Below are 26,384 nucleotides of genomic sequence, written 5' to 3'. Positions count from 1 at the left end.
AATCTGTGGTATCAGCCTCTGGCAATTCGGCGGAGGCGTGGTGTGACTCTGGCTGGAGCACTGAGACGTGGTGTGACTCTGGCTGGAGCACTGAGACGTGGTGTGACTCTGGCTGGAGCACTGAGACGTGGTGTGACTCTGGCTGGAGCACTGAGACGTGGTGTGACTCTGGCTGGAGCACTGAGACGTGGTGTGACTCTGGCTGGAGCACTGAGACGTGGTGTGACTCTGGCTGGAGCACTGAGACGTGGTGTGACTCTGGCTGGAGCACTGAGACGTGGTGTGACTCTGGCTTGACAGCGATGACGTGAGCAGACTCTGGCTTGACAGCGACGACGTGAGCAGACTCTGGCTTGACAGCGACGACGTGAGCAGACTCTGGCTTGACAGCGACGACGTGAGCAGACTCTGGCTTGACAGCGACGACGTGAGCAGACTCTGGCTTGACAGCGACGACGTGAGCAGACTCTGGCTTGACAGCGACGACGTGAGCAGACTCTGGCTTGACAGCGACGACGTGAGCAGACTCTGGCTTGACAGCGACGACGTGAGCAGACTCTGGCTTGACAGCGACGACGTGAGCAGACTCTGGCTTGACAGCGACGACGTGAGCAGACTCTGGCTTGACAGCGACGACGTGAGCAGACTCTGGCTTGACAGCGACGACGTGAGCAGACTCTGGCTTGACAGCGACGACGTGAGCAGACTCTGGCTTGGCAGGCATGACGTGAGCAGACTCTGGCTTGGTAGGCTTGACGTGAGCAGACTCTGGCTTGACGGCGACGACGTGAAGGGGTGCTGTTGCTGCCGCCATTTTGTGAGTGAGTGAGGTGTCGTGTTCCTCCGCGACACCCACAGTAAAAGAGGAGCCCACACACAGTAAAGCATAGTCCATAAATTGACTGAGTGACGCACGGGGACCCTCACGGATTAACTGTCGTTTGAGCGGCTGATTGATGCCCTCACAAAAAAAGTCTATTAGTGCATAGTCCGGCAGATCAGAAAAATAGGCGAGATCTAAGTACTCCTGTATGTATTCCTCGAGCGGTCTCAAACCCTGCTCGAGGGTTAACAACAGTCGTGCAGTGTCCATACCTGGCCAATGTCCTCTGGAAAAGCCGCTGGATCCTTGTGGGGCCGAGTATTCTGTTACGGGGCTGACGAGACGTGAGACGTGCGGATCCATGTGCAAAGCTTTATTATGAAACATGGTCAAGACAGGCAGGGTCGAATAACCAGCAAACAGGTATGTTGAGGGCAAGACAGAAGAGTGGTCAGTAAACAGGCGTGGTCGACGATCAGCGTACAATATCCAGACAGGGCAAGGCAGAGAGAATAATCCAGGAACACGGGCAGGAAACAAGACACAGGCAGACTAACTCAGAAAACAGGGAAACGCTTTGTAAGGTAGACGGGCTAACAATACTCGGCCCTGAGCAAGAGCAAGTCCCAGGCTTATATGGAGTGATGGTGATTGTGAAATGGTGATCAGGTGTGTGTGATGAGTGAATGGTGACAGCTGATCTGTGCAATGCATAGTGGGAAATGGAGTCCAATGTATTGTGTAGTGTGAAAAGTCCATGTGGTGAACGGGTGACCTCTGGTGGTGAATGAGTGGAAGTGCATGGCCAGGATTCGTGACACCAGCACTGGAGAGAACTCAAGGAGCAGAAGGCCTGCGATCGGACCCCGAGGTTGCTTTGTTTCTTCTCGATAGGTTAGTAACACCGTGTCTACACCGGACACGCTGCGCCAGCTAAAGTCTGTCTACACTGGACGCGATAAAGCGACCGTTGAAAATCATTTGGAATTTGTGTCAGCATGTCATAAATAGAACGCGGCAGCAGTTTTCGATTTGTCGAGGAGCATCCAGTGTAGACAGCATCACTGATTATAATGACCTCTATAGTATTTTGTCGCGCCGCTCTCATCCGGTGTATACGGTGTAACACTGGTTTTGCTTTGTTTCACAGAACTAATCGTTGCCTGGGTTGCGTACTTATGTGTGGGGCGGAGCTATCAAAATAGGGGTGAGAGCCTTTTGGGGTAGGGGCGTGTTTGTTTTGGTGATTTGAAATATCAACATTGGCTACCAGAAATCACTTGAACTAAGGATAAAACTTTTTAATGTGTTTGTGTCTAGCCCCTGTGTTTGTGCACACTATTAAAGGGATAGTTCACCCTAAAATGAATACTTTGTTATTAATTACTCACCCTCATGTTGTTTCAAACACGTACAACCTTCGTTTATCTTCAGAACACAAATTAAGATATTTTTGATGAAATCCGAGAGCTTTCTGACCCTGCATAGACAGCAACGCATCTGAAACATTCAAGGCCCAGAAAGGCAGTAAAGACTAGTTAAAATAGTGGTTCAAATGTAATTTTTACGAAGCTACAAGAACACTTTTTGTGAGAACAATTCAACTATTTCTTCTCTTCTGTATCAGTCTTTGGCGTGCGTACATGACAGTTCCACAAAGCATGTGTATGCATTCCTCTGATGGCAAACAAGGCGCATGCATCGCGGTATTCTCATGAACACACGGCGAAGACTGACACGGAAGAAATTAAACTGTTGAATAAAGTCATTATTTTTGTTTTCTTTGCATACAAAAAGTATTGTCATAACCACTGATGTCACATAGACTATTTTAACAATGTCCTTACTGCATTTCTGGGCCTTGAACCTGGTAGTTGCATTGCTGTCTATGCAGGGTCAGAAAAGTCTCGGATTTCATAAAAAATATCTTAATTTTTTATTAAAATAACCACATGAGGGTGAGTAATTAATGACTGAATTTTCATTTTTGGGTGAACTATCCCTTTAAACGGAGTAGCCTACACTTTGAAAGGCTATGCATTCAGCTGTACACCAAGCGAATGAGTCAAAACTGAGGTATACTTTGGGTTCTACGATCTTTTTCTCTTCATTTTGCATTAAACATTAAAAGTTTCTGTGGTCCGATGAGGAAATATGGCACATTTCAAATCATATACTTCCATGGGGACCTATGCCTGCCAAGGAACTGCTGTTGAGATGGATAGGAATGCTAATGGATAGCTTTCTCTCTGTATTGAGGTGCAGTCACATTTACGACTGCTTGGCAAAATTTTGTGGGTAAAATCCAGTCAATCTTAGGAATCTGCATGATCAGTCATGCTTGGGGGTGAAAAAGTTCCCCATGAAGATTTTGCTCATGTTAAAGCTGGTTACATCCCATTGAACGACTAAAAGCTGCTTGGTTTGAAAGTAATTTCTGTGTGAGTAGTGGCTCATATGGTGCTTTTCCATTGCGTGGTACGACTCGGCTCGGCACGGCACGGCACGGCTCGGCTCGGTTCGGCTCTGTTTGCATTTCCACTGCAGTTTAGTACCGCTTTAGAGTGGGCGGGATTATTCACATGTCATTATATTTGCAGCGCCTCTACTGCCGTGACTGAAAACCTTTTTAATTCTGCGTTGCTCCATCAAGCTCTTGCTGGATTCGCTCCTCGGCTATCAATGAGAGGAACGTCTGTATTTCCTCAACAGACAACAAAACATTTTTTGGTTGTTAAAAAAAGGTGCGCTCATTCAAAACAGTTGGGATCGATCCTTCGCTGGCTGTGCTGATTTAAATCTAGCGGGTATGTCGTGTCTCGTGTCACAAGTTCAATGATGCAGACAGTGATGATTTTCTCAGACCAATCACTGATCAGAAAAGTTTCATGTCACGTTTTGGTAATGGTACGGTTTGCTTGGAACCTCAACCGAGGTGGTACTGAAAAAAGTACCAGGTACCAGGTACTGTACCCAGAGGAAAACCCCCCAAAAGTGAACCGTACCATGCCGTACTATGCAGTGGAAAAGTGCCAATACTGTACACCACACAATGGACCTTTTATGCAAAATTTTGCAGCCACATTTTAGTTCGGGGACCATTTCTCAGTATTAACTAATTATTAACTATGATATTTGCCTCAATTTCCTGCTTATTAATAGTTAGTAAAGTAGTTGTTAAGTTTAGGTATGTGGTAGGATTAAGGGATCTAAATATGGTCAAGCAGAATAAGGCATTAATATATGCTTCATAAGTACTAATAAACAGCCAATATGCTAGTAATATGCATGCTAATAAGCAACAAGTTAACAGTGAAAATTGGTCCATAAACTAAAGTGTCCCAATAACACTAAGGTGACCACACCTTTATAGACCTCCTTGGTTCATAAGTAGTTTGCAACACCATGGATTCACAGAAGATGGAACCTGGCAAGGGGGAAACCACAAGTCCACCACAGCTTTCAAGCTTGGAAAACTGTTGAAATACTGTTTAAAAATGCGGTGAAGTTACGGGTCATTGGGTTCGTTTCAAATATTCAGCCTATTTCAGTGCTGACGCACCTGATTCAAGCCCTCTAGTCACTGGTTACTTTATTAATCTAAAGTTTATTCAGCTGTGTTGTTGATGGCGGGATCACACTTGAAATCCCTTTCCTACAGTAGATAAACATCGTTTGATGAATCATATTAAGATGCAGAAATTAGGTTTGTTGAAATGGAACAAGCCATGGTCTGACGCTGCTAGTGGGCCTCCAGGACAAATGGGTTAATGGGGGAATTTTTACCTGGGAACACTAGGAAGGACTCGTTTGGGGCGGTTGGTAGTGTTGGTGGTGTCCGTGCTGTTGGAGACCGGTGAGGCAGGAGCGTCCAAGCGAACTGGTAATGAAGGAGCAGGATGCTTCTTAGGGACACTATAACCTGGAGGAGACCTGAGAGAGAACGAGAATGAGGGGTGCATTAGCTGTTTGGGTGGGCCATAACATTTCCATTACCAGTTATTTTTATTTTCAGTCACTTGTGGATACTGGATAAGGATTTTAAAGAATCATTTTGATTCAGAATGATTCACTAAGAAATTATTCCGACTGACGTGAACTGGTTTAAAGATTCATTGAAAAGAATCGCCCCCAAAGAACGACTCACTCTCATCTGACAACACTCTACACAAGAGTATGAAGCTCTATGAAAATAAATTTTCCCTGATTTTTAATTTGTTATTAATCAGTTTTTCCTAGGCCATGAAAACACCATGAAAATTCCATGATATTTCCAGAAATCCTGGTTATTCAGTCCATGTGAGTGCCAACGGTCCACCATAAATTATGTGCCAGAGTACAGATTAAATTCTAAGGGTCAAGTAAAGAACAGCACTGCTGGATGAAGTGGAGTGATGATGGAGACACCTTGAACAGGAAGTGGAGATGTGAGGTACCTTCGGTGTAGCGAGCCACTATGGAGCCAAGAATTATCTACTGGTGGTGGCAACGGGGTAGAGATGGTAGAGGTGGAGATGTCAGTGATAATGTTTAGTGCCTCCTTCAGGGAGGCGTGGGTGCGCAGCACCTCCTCTCTGCGCAGGGCCTGCTCAGGAGACTCATCCATCAGAGAGTACTGATCTCCTGAAGAGTACAACTGAGCCAGCAACTCAGAGTGGATAAACTCCTCTACCTATGGGTAGAGAAAATAGTTTCCATATAAAAAAAGGAACAGGACTTGTAGTTATATACAGTTAGATGATGGCACAGTCATATTCATGGCCTAAAAAGCTATTTTACTCTGCATTAGGATGGTTTGTCCCCCTTTCAATGTTAATCACATGACTAGTTCATGATTTTCAAAACATGATTTTCTTGCTGAGCAAAAGTCTGGGAATTACACATTTTCATACTAACCCAACCTAGATTTTAAATACTATTTCTTTTACAATTCAACTACAAACCAGTTCTCAAATATCTAAATATTTTATAGAAGTATATACTTTAAATGTATGGATTACTATACTTAGATATTTGAATAAATGAATCATTTATAATGTATGGAAACCTTTAAAATTGTACAGTAAATTGGTTGCCAAGATTAATAAATAATATAATAAATACTGTAAATAAAATACTCATGTAAAACAAATGTCCCTGCTGAGGAGACCTAATGTTAACATGATATGGTTTATTTTTTATATAATATAAATGAATGAATGAATGAATGAATACATATATCTGCATCTTACATAAAGTTTTACTGGTTTGATTTTATATTTTTTTATTATTACATTGTTGATGACGAGGTGCATGATGGTCTTGGGCATCAGGTCTCGGATGCTTTTGTAGACGATGCTCATGTACGAGTCAACCAGGTTGCGGATGGTCTCGACCTGACGCTCTAGCTGAGGGTCCATGGAGAAGCTCTCCGCCTGGCCTGAACCCTCTCCATCCACCTGACCAATCAGAAAAAAGACAGAGGAAGATGTGGGCAAAACTAGATAGGAAATGTACTGTCAATATTGAGGGATGACAAAGATGTTTCAGAGGGCAATGAGTGCACATACATAAAGAGAACCAAGCTGGAAAAGAGACAACAAAGAAGGGGGAGGGGGGGAGGCAAGAAGAAAGGAAAAAATGAGTTTTACTTCAGTGAGTGTCGGAGGGGGTGTGGTAGACTTCTGTCAGAGCGAATTATAGGGACCCCTGACAAAACTGTGACATCACTCAACATGTTGCTCCAAAGCATACATAAAGACAGAAAGAAGGGGATGGAGGGGTGCGTGAAGAAAAAAAGGCAAGGGAGCTGATTAGAAACAGAGCTCAAAGCCCCCTCCTTCGCTGATCCTCCATGGTGTGACACAAGAGCTGAGGAATGCAGCAGAGCTCCTGACCCCAGAGCACAGCCACCATGAAGCCTGCAGCCGCAGAGTCAAACACACACATAGAAACACTACAGGAGCGAGAGTTATTAGAAGGCCTAGATGGAATCGGTGGACTTTTTATGCACTTATTTTGGGGCAAAAAAGCTGTAGAATCGTGTACAATAAAATATGAAATGTGTTAAACATTTATGAGCACGAGGTGCTCCAGTTCTGCAGGAATCTGTGGAGGTTTCTGCAAAGCGCCCTGTGCATAGATTCCATGTGGGCCTCGTTATTATGTGAATGTATAATATCTTTATGTTTCTTAGAACACTGCAGCTTGTGAAGACTGGTGCACATTACAAATAAATGTTCTTCAATGGTTCTTTGAAGTGCTTAAAAAGATTTTTCACCCAAAAATGAAAATTCTGTCATCGTTTACTCATCACGTTCAAAACCCGTACTTTTGGGTTTATCTTCGAAACACAAAGGGAGATATTTTTGTTCCTACCCTGAAAATTCATTCCACCACAACTGATGCTTCAGAAAGTTCATAAAGACATTGTGAAAGTAATTCATATGAATTGAGCAGTTTTATCCAACAGACATGATCGCTTTATACAGTATGATGAACAGATTTACTGTAGGCTTTTATTCACACAAACTTTTATCAACACACATACATAAAGACCATCAAATATGAACAACGAAAGCTCAGACATGCAAGTACAGCTACTGTACTTACCATATTTTATGTGGATTAAAGCACTAAATTCATATAGATTCCTTTTACAATGAACTTTCTGAATCAGCAAAGTTTTAGTGGAATAGATTTTCAAATCTCAGGTTTCATTAAAAATATCTTAATGTTTTGAAGATTAATGAAAATTTAATTGGTTTGGAATGACATGAGGGTGAGTAAATGATAACAGTATTTTCATTTCTGGGTGAACTATCCCTTTAAGTTTCAGTAAAGTTGGTTATTTGGTTTCTTTGGAGACCGGCAAAAGCTGATTTTTTTTATAGGTTCTCCAGATCAGTGTATTTGCTTTCTGGATTTAATAGTTCACTAAAAAATGAACATTCTGTCATCATTTAGATCCTCATGTTGTTCCAAACCACTGTGGTTTTATTCCTTCTATAGGAAAAAACTTTAGGCATAATGTTCATGCTGCTCTTTTACATGCGATAAAAATGAATGAGAACGTGCAAAAAAGACCAAAAAAAGCATAAAAAACTGCTCCATGAGTTGTGCGCTATAGTTCAAGTCTACAGTTCAAGGTTTAATAAACCATAAGACTTGTGCGAGGAACAAACTAAAATCATTATCATTTGCTAGAATCTCATATTCATGTCTCGTAACCAGTCATTTTGAAATTTTTCAAATGTGGACATGCAAATTATGTTTGAGAGCTATGGTGCAAAAAAAAGTCAAGAGCTGCACCAGAAATTTCATATACGGTCTAAGTAGCTACTACATTTGACAAGGAACGAATTTCTTTGAATATACCATCGATAGTAAAGTGTCCATCAGATGTGTAATTCAGAATCTCACCAAAAGCAGTAGGCCAACCAGGTACTTTTAACCTATTGTTATAAATACTACAAATTCGTACATATTACTCACTTCACATACCTTTTTTCATCAATATAGTAGGGAAGTAGGCAAATTTGGACTCAAAGTTGGAAAATTACATCATATGGTGCTTATTTTGTAGTGTTTTTGGTCTGGTCTGACTTAATTTTATGAAAAAGAGCAGCGTGAACTTTCTTCAGAATGTCTCCTTTTGTGTTCCACGAAAGAAAGGAACTGAAGGGTTGATAAAAACATGGTATTTTTAAACTATTCTTTTACAGCACCAGCACATGTTGTTGGTTTTGTAAAGAAGCAGGGAATAAGAGTTCTGAGTGGAGCTTATAAAGATCCACATGGCATCCGGCTATAAAGCCCTTTTTGGTTTAAACTGTAACCTTTATTTTGAAGTTTCAGGCCGCAGGGTTTAGCGTACAGGTACAGAAGTCAATGGGTTCCTGTGCTTACTGTGGTTTTCTCTGGGTAAATCCCAGCTCGCAGCAGAGAGGCCTTCCAGCTGTCCACCTCGTCCTGAGTGTCGCAGGCCAACTCCAGATGCCTGTAGTCCTTATACACGTTCCTAAAGCGAAAATAATCTGTCGTTAGCCGGTTCCCATGGCAGCACATACACTCTCGCATAAACAAGTGCGGCAAAACCCTCTCTCACTCATACATATCATCTGTCCAAAACCACAAACCCCAGACCACCCCTTCAGCCCAGTCTGACGTGAATATCCATTCACTCTCTCCGATCTGATTCTAATCTCATTCTTTTTTTTCCAGATTTTATCCTACTTCACCTTTCTTATCCATCATTCCCATTCCCATCTTTTGTCTCATATATTTTTCCCCAGTCTCTATCCCCCTCTCTTTTTTTTTCTCACTCAGAGAGAGGCAGGAATCTGGAGCCTGTCTCTCTCCATCTGTTCCACATTCCCCCTAATTATTCTGTTGTTCCTCTCCTCCTTTTGTTTCCCTCTCATTTCTCTCTCTTTTTGTGGCTATTGTTTCTCTTTGTTGTGCCTGTGGGGTAAGAGGCTTAAAGTATAATGTACAACGTGTTTATGATTTAGTCTACGGCTGATAAGAACACGGCTACAGGAACGTGATCTGAGACCAGGGTCAAGTCGGACACACGCACACACTGAAACAAACTACACACCAAAGCAACCACATTCTCACATGCTTCGATCTAATAAAACACAGCTACAAAACACTGTTTTTACAAGCGCAGATATGACTCAGTGCTACTAATTGCTATAACTGAAAAATCCTTTCTTGTAGTCGCTTGCGTAAGGACTTAGTCCGAAAGTTTACATATACGATTGCACATGTCAAGCGATACACTGATCAAACAAAATTTGCTTTGCAGACCCTCCTAATACGGTGTAATGTGTGGAATATTGTTTTGCGGTTAAACGATTCATAATTCATTGGTAGTTCATGATATTTATGACAGGATAACTGCGGTGCTTGTGAATGTAATGAACTTTATTTGCCATTCCAAAACTACAAAGTACGGCTTTGACTTTTAAAAGGATTTAGCCTCGAAAACGGAGTATGCACAAAATCAACAAAACAATCTGTGCGCATCCAAAAATAATATTTGGCTATGTTTCTAGGGCTTATTATGGATTTTTTTTTTTTTTCCAAACTGAAGCTTAAATCTTGTCACAAAGTATTAGATGCATGCAATCTCAGTATTAATAATTTACTATTATAGTCTTTTTTTATTTAGCTTTTATTTTTATATATATATATATATATATATTTTTTTTTTTTTTTCATTTTAGTTTAAGTTTTAGGAATTTTGCCATGTGCTTTTCAGATTTTTATTCATTTTAATATTTCTATTTAATTTTAGTCATTATTTGTATTGATATAGTTTTAGTTGTAGTAACTTAAATACTTTACTTAATTGGCTTTTTAGTATAAGTTACATTTATTATCTAATATTATAGTTTATTTCAGCTTTGTTTTAAATATTTTTTAATTCCATTTTAGTTAGCTATTACAACACTGGATGCAATTTCAAATGAATGTTATGGGTTAAATACGTTTTGTGAAAAAAACAAAAATCGTAATACTGTAATGCAATACAAGTGTCTATGGGGAGAGTTTTCCTTTGTAAATGCATTACTGTAAAAACTACTTTTGTTTGTTTTTACAAACTGATGAGCGGGTCGTAATTATTGTCTGCAGTAATCGTTACAACATTTCAGATGTCATGGCTTATGTTAAATCCAAAACATTCCTTTAATCACAGTCCCGAGTGAGTCCAGAACCGCACATAACTACTCGCCATCACATATGAACACTGATGCAAACACAGACAAAAAAGTGGAAGAAAACGGATGAAAATGCTTTTTGCTATGTAAATGCTCTGCTTTTTTCAGGAGCATTTTTCACAGCTGTGACAAAACGACATCTATCTCCTGACATCACCGGTCGCTCTGACACTATAGGGAGTTGGTGGGTGTGAAGGGCACAGTATGAATCACTGGATCATTAAAGTGTGTGTGTGTGTGTGTATAAGAGAGCAAGAGAGAAAAAAAGGGGGATTTTTCGGAGTGCTGGGTGGTATGTTTCTGCTGGTGAGTGGGAATGAGCGTGGAGTTTATGAGAGCTTGAATATCTTTATACAGAGTGCTTGAAATGATGGATGCATGTGTGTGTGTGCGAGTGTGTGTGGAGTGTGTTAGAGCATCTGATTGATTGTGGTGCAGCCTTGGGTGTGTTTACAATAGTCTGCCATGCCTCTCTCTGTGTGTGTGTGTGTGTGTGTGTGTGTGCATTCACCGCAGCATACCAACATCTCTCCAATTAAGCAGCTAATCAATCCCAGACACACCCGCACTTGAAAACGAAAGAGGCTGCGTTTCTAGAGACAGAATGCCAGAGACAGAGAGAAAAAGAGAGTAGGGAGGGACCCTGAAGTAGAGACTGGCCAGGAATATTCCAGAAGTGTGTCCTACTGCGCCCCCTGTTCCTGTCGCGCTCTCTGTGAAGTATTACTGTGAAGGCAGAGTGTGTTTATGTTAGAAAATGGAGTGCATGTGAAATGGAGTTATATGTCCCTGTAGAAGGGCATGTGGTTGTGTGAGTAAGTGTGTGTGCACTGTGACCACCAGATGTGACTCCACTGCACTCTCCTTGAGACAATTTTGGCTACGATTTTGCTCTCTGAGACAAGATTTCTTTCATTGCAAGGCAAAATCAACAGTCTTGGATTGGTTGTGACATGCTCACTGATGGCCCATTAATTGCCTTTGCAGTGAATCTTAGCCCTCTGACAGTGTCAAACACAATTACCATAAAAAATAAAATGATCTTGACTACTGTTTAAAAGTTTGGAGTCAGTAAAAAAAGATTTAATAAGAAACTAATATTATATTCAGTAAGGATGCATTAAGTTGATCAAAAGTGATCATAATGACATTAAAGGAATAGACATTTACATTTATGCATTTAGCAGACGCTTTTATCCAAAGCGACTTACATTGCATTCAAGTTACAGTTTTTACATTGTTATGAGCTCTTGCTTTCCCTGGGAATCGAACCCATGATCTTGGCGTTGCTAGCGCCATGCTCTACTATTTGAGCTACAGAAAAGCTTGAATAGGAATAGTTCACCCAAAAATGAAAATTTTGTCATTTAGTTCCAAACCTGTATGAGTTTCTTTGTTATGTTAAATACAAAAAAGATATTTTGAAGAATTTTGAAGAACCAAACAGTTGTTGGTCCCCAATGACTTCCATAGTAGTGAGAAAAATACTATAGAAATCCATTAAATGTTTGATTACCAGCATTCTTCAAAATATCTTCTTTCATGTTCTTTCATGCAACAACATGAGGATGAGTACATGATGAAAAAAATGTCATTTTTGTGTGAACTATCTTTAAAAAAAGAAATGATGTTCTTTTGAAAGAATCAAAGAAATCTAAAAAAGAATTGCTTTCTATAAATAAATAAGCAGCACAACTGTTCTTTTTTACATTGATAATTATAAGAAATGTTTCTTGAGCATCAAATCAGCATATTAGTATCATTTCAGAAGGATCATTTGACACTGAAAACTGAAAATTGAGCTTTGCCATCCCATGAAAAAAAAAACATTTTAAAATATATTCAAATAAGATAAATATCACTTATTTTTCCTGTATTTTTGATAGAAAAAATTGCAACTTTGGTGAGAATAAGAGACTTATTTCAAAAACATTTAGATGCCTTGCCAACTCCAGACTTAGAATTTGTAGTTATCTCTGAAAATTAAGTTGGGATGAGAAACAGCATATTAGCCTATAGAAAATATTACACATTTGACTATTATGATACAGTTGTATGGTGCAAGATTTCGGACCAATGAGATTTCACCATGGGCCGGGCTATCCAGAAATAGCATCCAAGTTACTGACAAAAAGTGCTATCACTCATCGCAGATGAATAGAGCATTGAGCCTGGTTAAGACACAGGGTTACCTGAAACTGAAAAACCCTCTATTAGCAAGTAGCCAGGAGCTCAGAGAACAAATTGCACCAGAAAATAAAAATACACAGAGGAAAAAGTCTGGTTGTGGCACAGAGAAACATTAAAAGAGGAGAAGAAAGATCTAACTTGATTAATAGTCCAGATGTTGTAGAATGGAATGTGTGTGAGAGGGAGAGAGAGAGAGAGAGAGTAAATATCAAATTCTACTCTAAAATACCTCTAATAGAATAACTCTAAAAGTATAACTTTTCTACATTTCCTATTTCCATGATGCTGGGATGTTGTTTCTCCTAGTCTATGTGATTTTTCACTCATTTCATCGTCCACTAGACCAGGGCAGCACATCATTTAAATATGCTTTAGGCCAGTGGTTCTCAACTAACTACTATAACAGTACCACCTCTCTATGTATTCTGTGATATTCTGTGTTTCGGAGCAGGTCAAATTTCTCATCGCGCTGTGTGAAATACAGAACGGTGGCTCAAAACCGCTGTATGAGCATGTGATACACAAACTACAGCTCCCGGCTGGATAAATCAAGCCAGGATCATGTTAGTAAAGTTTTGATGGGTGCCGATTATAATCAAGGTAAAGGCAATTATAGTGACATACAGGCATTTTGTACATTAGGCACATGTGTCTGTTATTATTGATGCGCAAATGAACCGTGTATGTGCACTCTAGGCGCACGGATCACTATAACATCATATTTCTGCTTGAACACAGTTCAGTATATTCACATAGTTGTATACAGCGAATGTTTTATAACGGATGCTTGTGTGTTTTGGAAAGTTTGTTAGGATCATGTACATATGGCCATCAGACACTCCAGACATAGACACAATTGTGTGTTCTGACCACTGGTCTATTATAGATCAATGGTTCTAACAGAAGGACTATTCACTGATGCTGTCAAGCCGCCTTCAAATTGAGTTTCCACACATTAAGAATGTTTTTATTTTTCATTAGTATTTTGGTGTGTAGTGATTCTGAATGGATCCATAGTAGTTTATATGCAGCCCTTTGGCATTTCCCTGTGGCCTTGTTTGGTATGGCAGGTTGACTTGTGTTTATTTTTATTACTGTATAATTGAGCTTTATGTACTTTTAAGTTATATAGAATATCTGCAGTGACGTTTTTGCAAAGTATGTTTGCAAAAAAGAATATGGAATGTTTAAATCAATCTTGAATTTGTTTTTGTTTAAAAAGAATTACATGGAATTGAAAAGTATTAGAATACAAAGGTTTTAGAGAATAGAAAATGTTGGGCGGGCTTGTATTATTAATTTGGAGAGGAGGGGGTCTTGGAGTAAAAAAGGTTGAGAACCACTGCTTTAGGTAAATGCAGACCCCGTTCTATGAGAAAGAAACAAACTTTTTATTTCTAAGAAATTTACTTTTTTTTTAATTAAAAAAATTAATAGTTAAATTAATGCAATATAAAGATTAATCCCCAACAGCTTTTTATTTATTTATTTAATATGTATTTTCTTTATTTATTTATTTATTTTTCACTTGGCAGATCTCTCTGAGTTTCTCATTTGAAAAGTAGATCTCCACACAAAAAATTGTGGGCACCCCTGCGCTAGACAATGACTTTTCCCCAAAAATTACTAATCCTATGAACAATATTAAAGGTTTAGTTCACCCAAAAATGAAAATTAGCCCATGCTTTACTCACCCTCAAGGCAACCTAGGTATATATGACTTTCTTCTTTCAGACAAATTCAATCGAAGATATATTAAAAATTGTCCTGACTCTTCCAAGCTTTATAATGGCAGTGGGCAGGTGTTTTTTTTTCAATAGTCCGAAAGCAGTCAAATAAAGGGCATCCATCTATAATAAAATGTGCCTCACATGGCTCCGGAGGGTGAATAAAGGGCCTCCTGTAGTGAATCGATGCGTTTTTGTAAGAAAAATATCCATATTTAAAATGTTATAAACACTTTTCTCTCATTTCCGCTTACTGTTATACGTGCAAGCCGTTCCGGACGGATGACGTAAGGATGTATGTATAGCACATTCTGAGATATGCTAGTCTCGCGAGTTTGTTTACAGGAGAAAGGGAAGCAAAGTTTCCTTACTTTAGCAAAGGAAAACCAGTCTCCTCTTGGCTTTATTCTCCAACATTTTTTTTTTTTTTTAAATTCTCCAACATTTTTCTTCACAAATCCTCATTTTGTAGTTCTAACTCATGACCGATGTTTTTGTTCTCTCCTCTGCGCTTCCGCGTTTGTCACTAATCACCTCTAAAGTTAGCAGTGAGTGAGAGAAAAGTGTTCATTACATTTTAAATATGGATATTTTTCTTACAAAAAGCATCGATTCGTTACAGGAGGCCTTTATTCACCCCCCAGAGCATGTGAGGCAAGTTTTATTATAAATGGATGCGCTTCATTGCACTTCTTTTGGACTGTTGAACAGAAACTCTCCCCCACTGCCATTATAAAGCTTGGACGAGCCAGGACAATATTTACTCCGATTTTTTTTTAAAACACAGATTGAATTCGTCTGAAAGAAGAGAGTCACATACACCTAGGATGCCTTGAGGGTGAGTACAGCATGGTATAATTTTAATTTTTGGGTGAACTAACCCTTTAATAGTGATGTTTGGTTCTTTACAATTTGTCCAACCTTTTAATACCCAGTGGGACAATAAAGCCATGAAATTTGGTTGTAATATGTGCAGGCCGTTCACTGGATTGCTCAGACAACATACAGAATTACCAAATTTTGAATGAATGAATGAATGAATGAATGAATGAATGATGCATTTATATAGCGCTTTTATTGTGTATTGCTGTACACCCAAAGCGCTTTACAATCATGTGGGGGGTCTCTCCTCAACCACCACCAGTGTGCAGCATCCACTTGGATGATGCGACGGCAGCCACAGCACAACGGCACCAGTGCGCTCACCACACACCAGCTACAGGTGGAGAGGAGAGAGAGTCATAGAGCCAATCAAGTGGATGGGGATTATTAGGAGGCCATGATAGACAAGGGCCAGTAGAGGGAATTTGGCCAGGACACCGGGGTTACACCCCTACTCTTTACGAGAAGTGGCATGGGATTTTTAATGACCACAGAGAGTCAGGACCTCGGTTTAACGTCTCATCCGAAAGACGGTGCTTTTTGACAGTATAGTGTCCCGTCACTATACCGGGGCATTAGGACCCACACAGACCGCAGGGTGAGCACCCCCTGCTGGCCTCACTAACACCTCTTCCAACAGCAACCCAGTTTTCACCGGAGGTCTCCCATCCAGGTACTGACCAGGCTCAACCCTGCTTAGCTTCAGTGGGCAACCGGTCTTGGGCTGCAGGGTGATATGGCTGTAAATTTTGCCATAAGTTAAACATATTAAGGTTCTGCAATATATAAATATATTGTGGAAACTTAAATTCCTGTAGAGCTGCTTTGCAACGATTTGTATCGTAAAAAGCGCTATACAAATAAACTTGAATTGAATTGTTTATTGCTTGTCTGCTAATGGCTGAACACACAATCTCACACATATGCGCACACGCACACACACACCGGTCACTCAGAGGGGTTGAATTCTTCTTTAGCTGTGTCTACAATATAAATCTACTTCATATGGAATGTACTCTTGAGTGTTTGATCTTTACATTATTTTAAAGTTGAAAAAACATGCTCTGAAAATACATTTTCTCTTTTGAAGTGTGTAGGTGCTATAACTGACCTCTGCTCTGTGTTAAAGATGGCAAAGACATGCTTGCTGGACATGAAGCCCTTTTCTATGTCTCGGACCTTCAGGTTGTCCAGAGGAAGCATGTATTTCTTCTCTTTTTCCTAGACAATGAGACAGACAATGGACATCTTAAGTCTTACTGAGCTACCTACCAAGACAGCATGCCTAGGCTCCTTTTTAGCATTCAAACATGGCAAAGTTTTAAAAATTGGTGTCCCAAGTAGGAAAGTATTGTTATAATTTACCACTATGTTGGTCTAAACCTGTGTTACATTGTCTTTCGTGGGACACAAAAGAAGAAATGATTAGACTGTACTGGTCAATCTTTTTCATTTAATTACTATGAATGGGGGACTGGAGATTTCCATCTTTAAAACTGTCACAAAGTAATTTTTTACGGATAATCTGCCCATCTAGTGATCTGTAAACCAATGAAGCCTTTTTGAAGCTTGAAGGCTTCAACCCCTGATCACTGCAATTGCATGGAAAAGAGTGACAAGCACATTCCTCCTTTGTGTTCCACAGAAGACAGAAAATTATACAGGCTTGGAACAACATCCAGGATGACTAAATAATGACATTCATTTTCATTTTTGGCTGAACTATTTCGAAATTCTAAAATGGTGTGAACTAGGGAAGATGTCTATGAGGAAGAAAGCCAAGAGCGTAGAAACAAAAAAAGAAACTACTCTAGATCCATGTGATCATCCTCAGGATGGCTTCAGGCCCAGGACAAAAAAAAACCTTACACATAAGAGAAGCCACAAGTTTTTACTCTTTGAGTAAAGGATTGAGAAATAAAGAAGGAAAAAGAATGAGGAATTGAGAGATAGAGAGTGAGGGCCCACATGTGGAAGTCATTATTCGGACCAAGGCTCTAAAACACAACATTTTGTCTGAAAAAAAAAAGAAAAGAAAAGAAAAAGAGCTCCCCCCTCTCCACCTCTCTCCTCCCTCTATCTGTACAGGAGGGGCTGGAGTCTCAGGAAACGGCTTGGATTACATTGCAAATAACGGAAAGGAGATGTGGGAGAGAAAGAGAAGAACAAGGGATGAAAGTGGGAAAGTGAGGGGAAACACTCTAAAAAGAGTAAAAATGGAAAACAGAAGGGGGAAAAGAGCCGAATGAAGCCGCTATCAGTGATTGAGTCTGACGGAGCGCCTGCGTAGGAATTTTCTTGGAAGGGAGTATTTTCTGCAAATCAACTAGGCCATCTAACAATGTTTAAAAACCTGATTGTTTTCTGAATTTAAAGAACAGCACAACAAGCATCAAAAACAACAAAAACACAGAGGTCCATACATTTCGTGCACTACATTTTAAGTCTTCTGAAACCATACAGTACAATTGCTTTGTGTGAGTAACTTACCGTACTGAAATTTAAGTCATTATCAATTGACAGATTTATTTTAAGAAATGTATACTTTTATTTAGTAATAATGCAACTGATCAAAAGTGAAAGACGTTTATTATGTTACAAAATATTTCAAATAAATGCTGTTTCCTACTTAAGTATGATAAGAAATGTTATTTGAGCATAAAATCAGCATATCATAACGATTTCTGATCATGTGATACAGAAGGTTTGAGTAATGATGCTGAAAATTTAGCTTTGCATCACAGAAATAAATTACTTTTTTAAAATCTAATAAAACAGAAAACAGTTATTTTAAATTGTAATATATTTTACATTATTACTTTTTTATATAGTATAAATCTTCTCACAAAAATCTATTAACTGTTTTTATAAGACTTTGAATATTGCACACTTTTATGGAGCACAGTTGTTTGGAGAACTTTTACTTTCCTTTGTGGCGCTTGACGGGCCCTGATCACTATGAATTATCAATGAATTGTGCAACAATTCATCAAAAAAAAAAAAACAGCATATGGGTTTGTAAGAACGAAGCTAAGCAAACAATAACAGATTTTTTACTTTTTGGGAAACTATTCCTTTAAACTACTACTACATTATCTCTCGTTGTCCTCCTTGACTCTTTGCACCCCTCCTTTTTTGCTCCCCTCAAAAACTTTCTCTCTTTTTTCATTCCAGAGGGGCCCACTTCCTGCCTGAGTTTTTAGACGCTGAAAAAAAAGTTCGAAATGACAGGCTGGCGTTAAGAATGCAACATCTGGTACCGCTTTAGTGAGCGAGTGCGAGAGAGCGAGTGAGAAAGAGAGGGAGAGATGGGGCAGGGAAGTCCGGAGGATGGTTGGGAGTACCGAGAGAGGACGGAGGGAGAAAGACAGGAGTGGATAGGAGTGAGTCGGACCAAAAGTTTGAAAGAAAGAGAGGAATTGAGAAACAACGGACCACTCCAAAAATTTATTCCCCAAGGGTCCCATCAACCCTTATATGGCCAGTGGGGTCCCGCCCTCTCTTCTCTCTCTCTCTCCTTCCTTCTCTAACTCCTCATTCCCTCTTTTTTGCTATGCCTTCCATGAACGTCCTGCCAGATAGGCGGCTGTGGGAGCGAATGTGCCACGTCAAGGCTGGATACTGCAAACCGACGCGGGAAACGGCAGCCGGAGACAAGACGGAACCAAGAAAGTCAAAAACGGGTAAACGGACATCTGGAGCGTCTCTCTCCGTCCTCTACATCAGCGTCATCCCAACTGAGAATGAGATAGCAATGGAGTCTATTTCTGTCCTGTTTATTTTGCATCTTCTACCGCCTCCTGTGAAGGTCGAGGCCAGCAGGGTTGGACTGAGTGATTGAAGTAGATAAAGAAAAAGAGGTGAAAAGAGAGAGAGATAGCCAGAAAGAGAGTGAGGGAGAGGGTTGGAGCTATCTCCTGCTCCGTCATCCCAGTGTTCAGACTACCTGTTCAGGATCATACTGGTGTACAGTAGTCTGCACATTGGTTAGACTGTGCATGGACTCACATCGCTGGAAAACCGACGCAAACTCTCAAACTCCAGCAAAAACACACACAAACTCAACGACTGCAGGTGAAAAGTCAGACTCTGCTATGTTTCGTTTGTTATCTACACCAGTGTTGGTACTGCATGTCTCTGTGGACTCAAAGTTGGCGGTAATGACACAGAAGAGCTTCCTTGATGATTGACAGCTTGAATTTAGATGATCGTCCACCGAACAGGCAGCATATACGTCACATAAGCCACATTATGTGTAGCTAAACCTGGCTAAAACTAGCTAAAACTGTTCTAGTAGTCATTACCGTAAACATGTATGTACTTAGGCTTAGCCGTGCACACATCTTGTTTATATCAAAGCTCCAGGTGACTGGCTAGTTCTCCGTTGAACTGTCTTGAGATGTGCAGAAGGCCCTTCGTAGGTTTCGATTAGTGATTTTCCAGATCTCAGCATAATCGTCGCATGTATGCATGCTAACTTGCACGACACAGACAAGAGGTGAAAAGACAGTGATTATGCCGAATCCTAACAGAAGTGGAGTGATGCACAAGTCATCTGTTTTCCCTCATGCAGCTCGGCTAAGAAAGAGAGAGAGGGAAGACTGCAGGAATGCATGTCTGTTTAGTGTTGGGCGCTGATTAACCCAAACCAGCAGTCTCGGCCTATGAACGCCATCAGAACTGGGACAGATTTAAAGAAAGGAAGGGAACATCTCATGCCAGTTTGTACCGAAGTACAACTGAAGCTTTTAAGGGTAAAGAAGTGATTTGACTAATGTGAGAATGTGTATGTGCACATATAATGTGTGAGAACTGCAATGTGATCTGCTGCAAAGGGGTGAGGGGCTGTATCTCTTCCTCTCTCCTCTCTCTTTCGGCAGGCTCTAGGAGGCTGGATGGTGTTTGGACAAAGTCTTACAATTTTCCACCCAGGAATGTGTATGGCCCCAGCGAGACTGCCAACCACAGAGACAGAATGAAATGAAGAGAAAGTAAAGATGATCAACAGGAAAAGAGATGGATATATTGAAAAGAGTGTCAAATATTCATATTTTTAATTGAGTTTCAAATTTAAATGTAATTCTTGAATTGAAAAGTCCTGGAAAAATCATGCACATGCTCATATTCAAAAGAAATAATGGATTCAGCAGAACATAAGGAACTGTAAAGCCAGCCAACTTCTGAAGTCCTCTAATATTTAAAAACTCATCTTAAATTCAATGTTAATTTTAAAAGAAGCCATCATTTTAATCTAAATACCAACAGAGTTTATAATTCAGAGTTTAGATGTGTTTGCATTTGAATATTTTGAGCCTGAAGGTGTATGAGTTTCAGAAAAATATACCAGTGTTTATACGAATTCCTCCGTTTGAAGTGCTGAGCGGGTTTTGAGTTTCAGTATTCATTAAAATTAGTGTTTGCTTATATAGTCGCATGCATTTGGCAGTCAGGACGACTGGTAAGCATAAGTGTGTCTGCGTCTGTGTGTGTTTAAGATTCTGTGTATATCAATATCCATGTGTGTCTGAGTGTGTGTGTTTGTGTGTTAGTTTGACTTGGGGGGCTTCCAGCTATGTCAGGGTGATCCAGACCAAATGCCTTAATTCCCAGTGGACAGAGAGAGACGGTGGGGGTATACCAGGAAAAGGGAGCAAGTTAAATAAGAAGCAAAGGAGGAAAAGAGGGATTCATCCAAACGAGAAAAGAAAGAGTGAAATATAAGTGAAAACAATTTATAATCTAGCAATGAGCTACTGCATTTACATTACTGTCTTCGTTAAGAGTACTGTGAATTTTCTGTGTCATTTTAAAATCTCAACAGACGATTATTGATTTATCTTTAAAAAATGATGAATGGAATATGAGAAGCATGAAAATGTATGTTAAATGCAATGATGTGAATAGAAACACATTTTAGAGGGCATGCGTGTTTGTATATTAGTAACACATTATTTTTGTCCTCTCTCTTGCCGCTGTGCTTCCGGCTTCCTGTCGGGAGAAGCAGGCTGTGCTGCCATTGACTGAGAGCGTTGTCTGTCTGCCTGTCTACACTTGCTGTGCAGAACTTCCTGCACCTGTACAGCAGGCACAGACAGGCAGACAGATGGCAGCCCGCCTGACAGGCCACACAGTGTGACTGACACAGAGACCGGCCAATGAGTTCCTCCACCACTTGAACTTTATGCAGACCACTGAAAAATGTATTTTCCCATGATCATCATTAAATGAATGAATTTAATTTTGTAATTCAGTTACTCACCTCATCATCTTTAAACCAGGACAGACTCTCTGCTGTGAGCATGAACCAGTACTCCTTGGCCCCTCCTTTGATCAGACTGATGTTGTTGATGGTTAACCAGCCCTTGCGAATCACCTGAGGGGCAAAAATCAGAGGTGAAAGGTCTGGGTTCAACAACACATGCAGAGGATGAAATTCTCTGGTCCTCTAAGAAAGAAAAAGATGAAGGTGAAATTAAAGAAGTAGTCAAATCTGTAACCAGGAACTAAAATTCACTTGGCATTTATATTAGCACAATAGAATGATAGAACGATAGATAGAACGATAGATAGAACGATAGAACGATAGATAGAACGATAGAACGATAGATAGATAGATAGATAGATAGATAGATAGATAGATAGATAGATAGATAGATAGATAGATAGATAGATAGATAGATAGATAGATAGATAGATAGATAGATAGATAGATAGATAGATAGATAGATAGATAGATAGATAGATAGATAGATAGATAGATAGATACAACCCGAATTCCGGAAATGTTGGGACGTTTTTTTAAATTTGAATAAAATGAAAACTAAAAGACTTTCAAATCACACAAGCCTAAAACTAAAGCAGTAACAATAAAAGCTAGGAGGGATGAATAGGTGGGGGTGAAGAAAGACAAGGAAACAGAAAGTCGGGATGCAAAGAGAGGAGGGGGAAAGGTCCAAAACATCCTGCAGGAAATATGAGTCATTTTCTGGCTGATATAAGCTGATCATGACTTTAAAAACAGAGTTTTATCTTGTGCGTCATTCATTCAGTTTAACAACATTATGAACAGTTGTTATTTAGTAATTGGTATGAACTATTCTTCTCAAAATAGCAGAATATAATGATTTCACCTTGAAAAAGTGAAAAAAGATACAGTAAAAGAAACTGAAGACCACCATATTGCATTTCTCCATCATACATATGATCAGTGGATACAATATTCTGATAACATACAAAAATAAATTTTTCTTCACCTATTGTTTACCTCCAAAAAACAATAAAACAACAAAAAAAAAATCTTTATTTTGTGACTGTTCCAACCTCAAGTTTGCAGCATGCACCACTTTTGTTCAAATTCAGAAATTGCAACACACACACGCAAACACATACACACACAGGCCAAATGGACTGAGATCAAAGAGAAGTTTGATATTCCAACCTGTTTTTAACATTAGCGCCCACATAGACATGACTCGTGTACTGTTTACTCGTGTACTTACAGAGTTACAGGGCTGCAAACTGTAAGGAGGTTCATTCACAGACAGTACATTATACAGTACAGTGATTCAGAGACATTAAAATGATGAACAGGAGGATAAAAAGCAGATAATTAGAAGAATAAGGTTTTAGAATGTGGTTTAGGATTTAAGACACCGCTGGGCAAATGAGGATTCAGAGTAAGCGTTCAAAGGTCAAATGAGTCATGTTTTGGACTGTTATGTATATACACTGATTGAGGAGTCTTTAGGGAAGTGTAGTGCATGAAAAACACACTGTACAACAACGTTTGGGAAGTGTTTTAGCAGGAGTCATAAAAATCTGAATTTCTGAGTCTCAGAATGTCTGTGATTTATGTGACAGCAGCACCAGACAAAGGGTGTAAAATAAAGAGGTAGATGTGATTTTGCTGTGTTCAGAGGCATACAGGCTTTCTGACATGCATACATAGCCACAAACACAAATGAGACTATGTGACGCTGGTAGACAGTAGGTAAGGCTTACAGACACTGGACTCGTACAATTTGACTGGATGGAGGAGGGGCAGCACCCTAAAACATTAGCAGAGAGGAGAGAATAAAAGCATTAAGGTGGCACCAGTGAGCATGGGCATCTCTCATGGCACGCTGCCACACCGCATTTCTTCCTTCAACTTTGTGAAATGTTACTATATCACCAACACAAAGAATACAAAATCATTTTCTAAGCAATGGAAGGATTAAATTAGTAAAGATTAGACATGTAGCACAGTGCACAGTGGAGGAGATGTGAACATAGATCAGCATACAGTGTCCTTATGACATTACAGGAATGCTCCAGGTTCAATACTAGTCCAACTCTATTACCTCAAAAAAATTAATTTTCACACCCTGAATGTTTAAAAACATAGGGAAAACATTTTTACAGTCATGCATGTATAATTAAAATAAAAAAAGTTTTAACTTAGGTCATCTAAACCTTCTTTTTAGTCACTTTTTAATTGATGTTATTACAGTAATCTCAAGTGAACGTACAAAATTAATGCTTTGTAGCTATAATTTCTGAAACAGTGTATTTTAACATTTATTCCAATTGCTTAATAGACTGCAATTAGTATACATACATTTTTTGACATACACTACTGTTCAAAAGTTTTGGTTAGTAAGAATGTTTTTAAAATTTGGGAAAGCAGTAGCAGTCATAATAATAATAATAATCCTTTTTTAAAAACTGTTTTCTAAATATATTCAAATGTAATTTATTTCTGTGATGCAAAGTTGAATTTTCAGCGTCATCACTCCAGTCTTCAGTGTCACATGATCCTTCAGAAATCATTCTAATATGCTGATTTGGTGCTCAATAAATATTTATTATTATCAATGTTAAAAAAAGATCACTTTTGATCAATTTAACGCATAAAATTATCAATTCCACAACAGTTTCCTGAAAGGGCCACTAGCTGGGTTTCCATCATCCTGTTTTAATACTCATTTTGAAGTATCGCATGAGAAAAACGAGTGATGGAAACACCAAATTTTGAATAAAAATCCCTTAATTCGCAAAAAAAGTTTTTACGCTTGCTTGAGGTGGTTTTTGACTTAATGCAAATAATGGGAGATGGAAACACATTTTGCTAATCAATTCCTCCAAGCGCATCAAAAAAGTCATGTGACTTTGCGCTATGAGTACGGGATAGCTTGACTAGCAGCGGACTGATCTTGTTCACAGCATCTGAAATGTTACGAGTCTGTCATCAAAGTATTTCTGTATAAATGTCTTACAAAACTGCGTTCCCAAACAGCAGCATTCACCTCCGAAAGCAATGACTGCATTTATTGTGTTTCGTCTGTTCGCAAGTAATTTCTCATATATGAAAATTATTATATTCAGTAGGTTATCCTCGTTTTCTATAGGCTATTTAGTGCCAGTTTACCAGGAAGTGACGATTTTGTTCTCTTTGACTCGTTGGATGGAAACGGTGCTTGTTCGTAAATGTTTTATGCAATATTCCAATTTTGCAAAAAAGTTAAATTCGCAACTTTGGATGGAAACCCGGCTACTGAGTGAGGTGGAGTGGATCTGAAGAGAGGGGCATGCTACATAACCACTTTCAATAAATTCTTCTCCTTACAAGAACTCTTCCTTCTTGCCATTCAAAAACTGCTCTGTCAAATGTAAATAAAGAATAAGAAATACAAGCCACTACAAAGTTTTTGAGCTCTACTAGGCACAGGGCTTTAAATAATTTGTAAGAGCCAATTTCATCAATTACAATGATGAAACTCGATAGAAGTCGATAGAATAGGGGGCAAAAAACAGCCATCAGAGAGAAAGAGAAAAAATGACTATTCATTTACAGCACTTGAAATAGAAACACAAGCCATCGAGACCAAGATTAATATGAAAAAATTGTTAGACGTACACATAAGCCACATATTATCTGATGTGAGACAGATGGCCAAAAGTGCAACAGAGGTTGAGCAGAAAAGAGACTTCCTTACAGAAAAGGATTATCCAAACCCTGCTAGCTGATGCTTTCTGATTTATACCAGGTTCATATTATTAGCTCATAAAACACTGTGACTCACCTGGTTCCCAGCTGAAGGCTTCTTACTCGTTTGATTGGTTTTCTGTTGAGCGCTGAAAGGAGATGTGTAAATGGAGCAAAAATCTTTCACACCATGTTCTTAAACGTGTTTTTTTTATTGTTATATATTTTTTTAATGACTTACTTTGCGAACCCGATAAAATCTTCATGGTTTGTGTTGATGTAAGAGAGTTGAATCTCTAGTGAGAGTAAAACCTGTTCAATGAACAAATGCATGAATATGCAAAACAAGATATGACATACATAAAACAGTAATTTGTAAGTAAAGTGCTAATAAAGTTCTTTTCAACCACAACTAAACCCTCCCTAGAAAGAGAGATTAATTAGAAAGTTTGTGTGTAGGTATCGGTCTGACCTGGTCTTTGGCTTGACTCTCTCGTTCCCGAATGTGTGTGGTCACTATCCTCTCCGTCTCCTCTCGCAGTTTTGGAAAGGACTCTAACTGTGGACAGAAAAAAAACAAGTTAAAATAGAAAAGAAATCTCAAAACATTACCACCACCATTTACATTCTTAACTTAAGTTCCTTGTCTTTTTGTCTCTTTTGTCCCTTCTGTACCTTGAAAAAGAAGTGTGCCTAATTGTTTTCAATGTGCACTTGAAGCGTACTTCAAATCTTGAGGTAAAGTACTTAAAGTATTTGTTTAAAACTGTATGTGCAGATAATGTAAAATTAAGTAAATAAAAGGCCACTTGTGTGTACGTACATAATAGTTGTTTCTTATCACACTTAAGTACACTTACTTTAAAGTGCATTTTAAAACATTTTAATAATCTTTTGTCATGCTATAAAGTACACTTATTTTAATGCATTGACTAATACACTTAAACTTAAAGTTAATATATTTTAACCCCCAGTTTCACAGACAAGGCTTAAGACTAGTCCCAGACTAAAGTGTAAGTCTGATCTGTTTCAACTGAAAGAAACTTGCACTGACTGATCTTAAAATATATCCGTGCCTTTGGTTTGTC

General features: G+C 39.2%; 1 protein-coding gene across 4 annotated transcripts in view; it reads right to left on the bottom strand.

Moving 5' to 3' along the window:
- Positions 1-26,384, bottom strand: part of LOC306844132 (dynamin-2-like) — a 48,852-nt gene that overhangs the window by 7,543 nt on the left and 14,925 nt on the right. For 2 of the 4 annotated variants that reach the window (XM_079376065.1, XM_079376064.1), the window contains exons 12-20: positions 25,769-25,855; positions 25,538-25,608; positions 25,394-25,445; positions 21,589-21,702; positions 16,441-16,550; positions 8,711-8,822; positions 6,097-6,261; positions 5,260-5,495; positions 4,610-4,756 (exon numbers count right to left, since the gene is read on the bottom strand). In XM_079376065.1, the coding sequence (XP_079232191.1) occupies positions 4,610-4,756; positions 5,260-5,495; positions 6,097-6,261; positions 8,711-8,822; positions 16,441-16,550; positions 21,589-21,702; positions 25,394-25,445; positions 25,538-25,608; positions 25,769-25,855 (1,094 nt within the window). Of the gene's footprint in view, positions 1-4,609; positions 4,757-5,259; positions 5,496-6,096; positions 6,262-8,710; positions 8,823-16,440; positions 16,551-21,588; positions 21,703-22,612; positions 23,378-25,393; positions 25,446-25,537; positions 25,609-25,768; positions 25,856-26,384 lie in introns of those variants that run through there. The other 2 variants (XM_079376067.1, XM_079376066.1) reach the window with 2 other exon arrangements.

This window comes from Barbus barbus (assembly GCF_936440315.1).
Source record: "Barbus barbus genome assembly, chromosome: 24".
NCBI classification, from domain to species: Eukaryota; Metazoa; Chordata; class Actinopteri; order Cypriniformes; family Cyprinidae; genus Barbus; species Barbus barbus.
Note: the sequence above shows the minus strand (reverse complement) of the source record. Positions and strands in the feature narration are given on the sequence as shown.